The sequence below is a fragment of the Scophthalmus maximus genome, chromosome 8, assembly GCF_022379125.1.
Source record: "Scophthalmus maximus strain ysfricsl-2021 chromosome 8, ASM2237912v1, whole genome shotgun sequence".
Classification (NCBI taxonomy): domain Eukaryota; kingdom Metazoa; phylum Chordata; class Actinopteri; order Pleuronectiformes; family Scophthalmidae; genus Scophthalmus; species Scophthalmus maximus.
This window is the reverse complement of record NC_061522.1, coordinates 5,345,148-5,353,748: the sequence shown is the minus strand read 5'-3', so window position 1 is coordinate 5,353,748 and position 8,601 is coordinate 5,345,148. Positions and strand designations below refer to the sequence as shown.

The following is an 8,601-nucleotide window of genomic DNA, read 5'->3' as shown; positions in this document are numbered from 1 at the left end:
CTTCGGCATATTTTCGTGTCGATCAAACTTCAAGTTTAGGCACAGCCGTGTGTATTCCAGCATGTTCTGTATGTCTACCATTTTATTCATCTGTAATTATTGCTGTCATTGCGGACGCTGGAACAGAGTGTTAACTAATGCTGTCTCTGAAACATTCTGAAATCCAGTAATATCAGTTACATCGTAATGGTCTGTCCTTGGCTGAGCTAGTGTGAAAAGCTGATAACGTGACTAAATGATGTACAAGCGAAGTAGCTCCTAAGCATCGCGTTGCCTATAGAAATTGGATTTCTACACAGCTATGTTATATCACATCTCAGGAGTCGTGCTGCCGCTCAGTCAGGCGCTGAGCTCTTTCACGGCCTTCATACGCCTGTGTTGGACTATGAGATCAAGACTCTGCCTTTATCCACTTCCTCTGATCACTACACGGAGGAAAGAAAGAAAGAAAGAAAGAAAGAAAGAAAGAAAGAAAGAAGAGTAATTAAAGCTTTGCAGAGTCACACAGCTGACGTCCCTTTTCAGCCCCCTCCCTTGAGACTCCCGTTCTTCAATATTTTCCCTGGTCTCTATTCACATCTGTGCATCTGCCCCCCCCCACCCCCCCGCTGTCGGACTAATTGTCAAGGTTCTTGTTTTGCATTATGTTTAAAAAATGCTTCTCTCTCCGCTGCAAAAGCCATCCAGTGATATGGAAAGTACCCTCAGTCAGGACCGCGCCACTGATGGGATGAATGTGAGAGTGTGAATGGGGGGGGGGGGGGGGGGGGGGGGTATGTTCTGCCACTGTTGCGGTTTCGTGGCCGTCCCTAACAACAGAGCCCCTCGTTCTCTTGGCCACATAAACAGTCATTTACATTCAAACAGCAACTTCATCCCAGGTATTAAGAAAAACTAATTTCCCCACATTGATGGATCCCCCTTAAAGAATGCCCACTTACGTCCTCCGTCAATTACCCACCGTTATCCTCATCAGCTAACTCCCCCCTGGCTGATAGTTCCTTCTCTTGGTGGACAAATACGAATGTTTGGAATCAATTGGAGCACTCTGGGCCTACCTGTAGGATTGTTGGGGTGAGCGCTCACAGCGGCGAGCAGACAGGCTGTAGAGGGTTGATAAGCATTTTCTCATTATCGTACCCCCATTCAACACAGCTAGCTGGCTGCCACACACACACACACACACACACACACACACACACACACACACACACACACACACACACACACACACACACACACACACACACACACACACACACACACACACACACACACACACACACACACACACACACACACAGAAATAGATGTTTCTCCAGAACACATTCCCCTCTCTGTGACAATAGATATAAATAAATAAACAAATCATTGTTGTGTGTGTGTGTGTGTGTGTGTGTGACAAAAGGGGGAAAGCAGCTGGTAAACTACAAACTGACACATACCGAGAGAGAATAGACAAAATAACAGAAAAGCTGCACCACTGTTCAACAGCTCTGCGGGAAATCACCAGTTTTGCAAAACTCTTAATTGCTTTTTTTTTGTCAGCCATGAGGACTCTTGGCGGACATATTTGAGGTCATAGATTTGCTCTGGAGCAAATATCACAATCAGTGTCTGTCAGTCGTTGCAGGTCTACTTGTGATAACTTTGCGAGTTGTCACGAGCAAATGAAACTGTCCTCTATGTGTGTGTCCTCTCGTTGGCTGTTTCTGTGCGCTGACTCCGGAGCAACGGCCTCCCATAACACACGCCTGTCGTATATTGGGGTCCCACGGTTCACACTGCATGTCAGGCCAAAACCCAAAGCTGTGAAGTCCAAGGAGCCGTCTGTGGATCTCTCTGGGTGCTTGGAAAGCCCTCAGGCCTCAGAAAATTGTGAAATAGAAGAAGTTTGGTACCACAGGGACTACCAACTCTCAGAGTAAATCTGAGTCGCCAGACAAAGAATGCTCTTGATCAGGTGACCAAGAAGCTAATGGTCACAACAGAGTTTTTCTCAGAAGTAGAAGAAGAACCCACCACCAGAGGGACAACCATCTCTACGGCACTCCACAAATCAGTTTGACCAACGGCGTTTAAAAGACCGAGACCATGGGGAAACAAACTTGTTGATCTGATGAGACAAAAAATTGAACTCTTAGAGCAGAACTCCAAAACCCTAGATCTGGGGAAACACCAGGCTCTCGGGCTGCACGGCGGTGTAGTGGTTATCGCTGTCGCCTCCCAGCAAGAAGGTTCTGGGTTTGAGTTGCGGTTCAAACCAACCAGGGCCTTTCTGTGTGGAGTTTGCATGTTCTCCCCCGTGTGTGCGTGGGTTCTCTCCGGGTTCTCCAGCTTCCTCCCACAGTCCAGAGACATGCAGAATGGGGTCAGGTTCATTGGAGACTCTGAATTGACCGTAGGTGTGAATGTGTATATCTCTGTATGTGGCCCTGCGATAGGCTGGCGACCTGTCCAGGGTGAACCCCGCCTCTCGCCCAATGTCAGCTCGGATGGGCTCCCGCGACCCTTAAGTGGATTAAGCGGTAGACGATGGATGGACAGAAATTCTGTTCCAGGGTGCACACAACCTGAGACCAGGGAGACGGAGCACCCCTCGGAACAACAAGGACCCAAAACGTACGGCCAAGAAGAACGCCGGAGTGACCTCGGGTCAAGCCGAGCTCTCTTTCTGCAGGACTGTCCTGGAGTGGCCCAGCCAAAGCCCAAACTAAAACCCCGCGGGCCATCTGTTGAGAGATCTGGAGACCGGCGGTCCAGAGGCGCTTCCGCACCCATCTGACGGAGCTTGAGAGGATCTACCGGAAAGAATTAGATAAACTGCCCAGATCCAAAGTGGATTTGACAAAGTACTAAATTAAAGGTCAATCAGTTTCTGACTTTTAGTGAATCCGTAAACATGTTTTCTCTTTAATCCACTTAAGATTAAATCTACTGCAGGGGTCTGAAAGACTGTCGGAAGCCACTGCAAAGTGAAAATTGTACAACGGGAAAACAAAGAGTCAAATTCAATCTGGTAGATGTTTTTTTCCGGAGCAGGCACTATGACTTGTTGAGGTACGGTTTCCTATTAAAGCAACAAAGACTCAGTTAGGGTTCGAGGACAATGTGACAGTGAGCCAGTGTTTCCGCCATCATCCATTGGATTACATTCATTTACGCATGCGATGCTTCAAAAATGTTTTCTGTGAAAAAAGACCTAGATAGATAGACGGCTAATTCGACTGGTGATAGCAATACAATAAAAAATGGACACCATTAAGAAGATATAAGTAAATAAGGATCTGTTAGCGCGAACAGAATTTGGTGTGTTCATTCTGCACCGACGGAGTGACGGAGCTTCAGTTGCAAAACGGGGGGCTGAGGCCATTGTTCTGGTAAAGTGAGACAAATGAGGCCCTGGAGAGAACTACTTAGCCACTCATAAAGGTCAGATATGGAGCCACACCGGTGGATGCTAATCCCGACCCTGGGGACCGTGTGCACATGCGCCCGTCGAGGCAGTGGTCTCACAGGCCTGTGACATTTAAACCTGAGCGAGTCGCGGAACGGCAGAAGCGGAGCGCGGACGTGCTCGTCGCACGCCTCTTTGGCCGAAAAAGCGGTGGGCTTCGGCGCCCGCGGAGGTTTAATTAGACGTGGGCCTTGAGGGCAATTGAAACATCAGAGAGCTATTTCCTCGCGTGGACGCCGCCGAGCGGTCGCCGCTGTAAATATTCTCTTGATTCCGTTCCCGGCTGAACATTTAAAACTTCCACAAAACGCTTTTAATGAAGTGAATGTGCTACCTCTAAAAAAAATGAAGTAATCATAAAACTATTCCTGTTATTAAAATAAGAATTTCCCCTGACAGCAGAGATCTCATTATAGGATGCCGCCACTGCGATATCATTACGAGGCATCACTGTGCATTAGCCATTATGTAGACACACACAGTCTAATTGGTGTTGGACTAATAACACGCTGGCAGGCTGGAAAAAACAAACAGGTAATCCTTTCCCCTCGTGTCGGAGCTGCGAGGTTCTCAGCAGGTCACATTGATTGCGGCACCCGGGAGCTTTTTGGTCGAACGCGAGCGGCGATAACGACTCGAGGGTCATCGCAGCAGCTCGGCTCAAGTGTAATGAGCAGAAGAAGACGAAGAAGTTGCCGATGCAGTCGATGCATTTGTGTGTGCGGGTGGGGGTGTTGTGTGTTGTGTGTACGTGACGGTGATAGGGAGCTGTGTGCACTTCGCCCTTCGCTGAGCAACAACCATCACTGTAACTATGATGTTGCTTACATATACTGTTCCATCTTTGTTTTGGAAAAAACAGCGGCAAAAAATTCTCTTAATTTAAGACAGTTTTGACAAAGCAAGCCAGTAAACAAAGCCAAGTTCCCCCAGGTAATATCTTCAGAAGAAGAAAAAACATAAAACCGCTCATGACCTTTGCAGAAAGATGACCGGTGGATGCAGAGGAGAGACCCGAGGTAATTCTACAGAATAACAAGCACACGTTCCGGCTTGAACCTGAAAAATTTATAGAGAAAAAAAACAACTCCTTGCCATTAAATGTTATTCTGGCCTTTGTCTTCCCCAGAGAATAAATCCTATCGACTTCGGTGATCTGCTGGGGTTTTTTTCTGAGCCCCCATCAGGTGACCTTTGTGGTTATATATGTGAAATGTTACGACAACTGTTGGGACAGACTGCCATGGAATTTGGTACAGACCCTCACGCTGCCCTCAGGATGATTGGTAACACATCATCTGGAGCCATCAAAATCTCAGTTTGTACAATATCACGGATTATGACCACATCTGCGTTCGATGGCAATAAATTAAATAGACTAGTTTACTAACAGGCTAAACTTGGTAACCACCGTACCTGTGAACATGTCAGCATTGTCACGCTGAGTGTGTTAGGACGCAGTTAGCTCATTTTCACAAAAAATAAATAAACAAAAAACGATAAAACATGACAAAATTAACCACATTTTGTTCAGGCATCTTACCGTTGAAAAGATTTACCACCTCGTGTTAGACCGCTGCAGATGTTTGGCATCTAAAAAATATCTCATGGCAAGTGATCAATTTTTGTGATCAAATACGAAATTAACCACATCTGCCATGAGATGTTTTATTTTTCTCCGGTACACAATCTATGTCAAGTATCTCTAGCCAAGTATCCAAACAATGCATGGAGCTTTTACTCTTCACAATGACGAGACGTTTTGAAAACTATTTAAATGGTATGTGACGCAGCTAAAACAATGAGTACATCGTAACATTTGAGGTTTTTAAAGTGGATTAGAAATAACCATACTAATCTTGTCACACAGTTCGTGACCCTTCCTGTACAAAATGAGACATTAACTCCATCTTGTGGTGTAGAGAAGAAATGTAACTTCACAATGACGGTGCTTAGGGTAACACAATGTCACACGGGACATTTTACTCCATGATGTACTTCATGAAGTTTACGCAGCTGTTTTTAAACTCCCTGTCTCCCCTCCTCCACACTGTTTCATTGAACGAGAGAAAAACACAGTTAAAAACACCGGCAGCTTTAATTCAGGTACGACCTCTTTAGGAAACATGTCGTACAAAAACACTACATGTGACACACGCGCAGACCTGAACCAAACTGTTCTCTTTAATTTAAAATGTCTAAAAAACAAATGGCATACAAAAAAAACCTCAGCTTAAAAAAAACATAAGCTGTTGCCAAAGTTAAGCTGCAGAATCAAGGAACACGTACAGTTAATTCAAAATCTCTGCTATTACAATGGACATCTCGATGAAGTTGGTACCGATTTGAAAATGATATTCGGATCTTGTCTGACTCTTGGCAACCTCATTTTGTCAAGTTATGTCATCAGTCATTTTTAAAAAATCAACTCATATTTCCTATTTAAAAACAAAAGTTTGACAATATCACGTAACTTCATATTTCTTTGACAAACGGTTTCTTTAAATGAAAACCTTTAATCGCCGTCACCTTGACCTTTTACAGTCTCCTCGTTATCCTGCGACACATTTTCGTCATTTTCCTCTGCACCTTTCTTGCCTTCCTGGTTCGTCTCCCCCGCCTCCCCCTTCGGTTTCTGTTTCTCAGTCTCCGTCTCTGTCTGCTCAGGTTTGTCAGCATCCGTTTTGTCCGTGGTCACGTCGGGCTTCGGTGCATCCTCTTTTACCACCTCCTGGACGTTGTACTTTCGGTACAATGTATAGTCTTTCACCACACTGATGCAACACACGGCCTTGATGACCTCCACAATGACCGTCAGTTCTGGGTTTGTCAAGTCCACTTTGTTTTTAGGGTTCAGCTTCCCCACAAGACCTGCGGCCGTCATAAACACAAAAAGTCAGTTCAGTTTTACACACTTATCATAGAAAAGGTGAAATTCTGGATTAAATGAGTTCAACACAACCTGCAATGGATTTGATGATCTCGTCTCTCTTGTTGTGGCTGCTGTTTCGGGCCTTGAAGGCGATCTGATAGGTGGCACAGTTTGGGGTTTTGAACCACGGTTCCAAGTACGTGGTCAGGTACTTCACCATATCATCCTGGAACGCCTTGCATGTTCCAGTTACCTGGATTAGATCAAAACGAGGACCATTCAATATTAAACAGATATCAAACTTGTAATATCTTTGACTTGATATCTCAATTATTTTAATACTAGATTGATTGAGTGTTATTTAAATGAACAGAGGAGGTATACTACTAATTAATGTTGCAGTGCTAAATATTTGCCTCTCTGTTTACATTTAGATGTGTTAGTGTTATATTCGAGAAATGTAAAATACTGTGTAATTGTCATCAGCTTGCTCGTGCTAAATTTAGAAACCTATTGGGTTTTGGGTCATTTGAAAGCTAAGCTGTTAAATCCCTCGACCTCTTGAATTATAACATCGTTCTATTCTGTGTGTTAGGTTGACTAATCGTTCAAGCTTCTCACCGGTAGCATCCGAAGAATCACTCGGGACTTTTTCTTCTTGGTGGTGTGGAGATCAGACAGGATGTGATGAACCAACTTGTCAGATTCTAGGATGAAGCGAACAAGTAAACCTATTAAAGCCACATTAAAGAAACATAAAGCTCTAAATATTCTATCAATTAAATGCTTACCCAGATTTTGAGTTTTGATAAAGATGACATTGTTCGCACCGCTGTCCAGAGCCTGGAAGCGTCTCTCTTGTTTTTTCCCGGACGCTTGCAGCTGAGCCACTTCCTTCTTCAGTGCGACGTCAACGTCTTCTTCCTCGGCGTCTTCGTCGCTGCTGCTCCCGGTATTGTCTTGCAACTGTAATCATAGGAGGGTGTCAAACGTCATTAACCCAAAGACATTCAATTTCTGATAATGTAAAACTGGGTAAAGAAGCAATTCCTCACATACAATAAACTGAAATCAGATTATATTTGTAACCTTTTTTGTGGCTTTTAACGTCATTAGATTTGTTGTTGATCGATGGTTACAGTGTTGCATCATATCTAGACTGGAGCCCGATATATCGGTTGGCCGATAATCTCCGGTGATATTAGCCTTTCACAGACATATCGGTATTGGATGATATTTTATGAGCCCGGCCGATAATATCAACCAACTGATTTGAGCCTTTAAATGTGCATTTATGTTTACATTATACATAAAATAGTTATAAGTTCTATGTATTTGTATCCTCAATTTATAGTTATTAATGATAAAGTTCATGATTAAACTAAAATATCAAGCCTCAATTACATGTCATTGTCATAAAGGTTTGATAACTTTGGAATTATTGACAGATTAAAAAAATATATATATCGGCCGATGTATCGGTATCGGGAATCTTGTACTCCAAAATATCGATATATCGGCATTGGCCCCCAAAAATCCATATTGGTCGGACTCTCTCATCCTTTCCCCTCCTCTTGTGATACTGTCACGAAATAAGTAAGTTGAAAAAGGCAAATAAAATTCACAACGCAACCTTTAATGTTCCCACACAGTCACAAGGTGCAGGCCACCTGTACACAGCAGTACGGTTTCGGCAGCGCAACTTTTGGTCCCATTAGCGTAAACCGCGAAGAACCGGAGCGCTTCTTTTACTCACCTTCTCGGCGCCGTAGAGGTTGTCGGCGTACTCGTTGAGCAGGTTGAAGGCCTCCGCGGTGCACTTCCTCTCGTTCATGTTGCATGTGATGAGGATCCCCTCCATGCCCACCTCCAGCTCCCGGGAGCCCTTCCACCGCTTGCCGTGGTGGCCGCCCGCGTACCGCTTCTTGCCCCGCTTCCTCGACTCGTTCTGCGCGGCTGACATGTTGAGCGGGACGAGCTCCTTGTTTTGGTTGCTCCCGCTCCGGCTCTGTGTTAGCCGTTAGCTTAGCGGTGGAGGGTAAACACCAGCGTCCCGAGGTTGATTTTTTTCTTCTTCTTCTTTTAAACTGCGCCAGCTACAACGTGAAAGTCGCGCGACGCTTAAGGTTTAAACCAAAGGTGTGTTTGAGTTTAAACTGTGGCCGCTGCAAGTTTCCGACACACACGTCTAGTTTCGTCACAACATTCGCGGAGAGCACGTTTTTCGGCGGCGCTGTACGGCGAGCGAAGAGGGACAAAAGTCAACCGACAT

The 8,601-nt window shown here is 44.8% G+C and overlaps 1 protein-coding gene across 1 annotated transcript; it reads right to left on the bottom strand.

Moving 5' to 3' along the window:
* Positions 1-5,531: 5,531 nt before the first annotated feature.
* On the bottom strand, positions 5,532-8,576 carry thumpd1 (THUMP domain containing 1). Its single transcript, XM_035636995.2, has 5 exons — positions 8,086-8,576; positions 7,121-7,295; positions 6,951-7,036; positions 6,420-6,582; positions 5,532-6,328 (listed from the first exon to the last, which is right to left on the bottom strand). The coding sequence occupies exons 1-5, from the start codon at positions 8,290-8,292 to the stop codon at positions 5,973-5,975; spliced, it is 987 nt and encodes a 328-aa protein (XP_035492888.2). The 5' UTR covers positions 8,293-8,576; the 3' UTR covers positions 5,532-5,972.
* Positions 8,577-8,601: the final 25 nt, after the last annotated feature.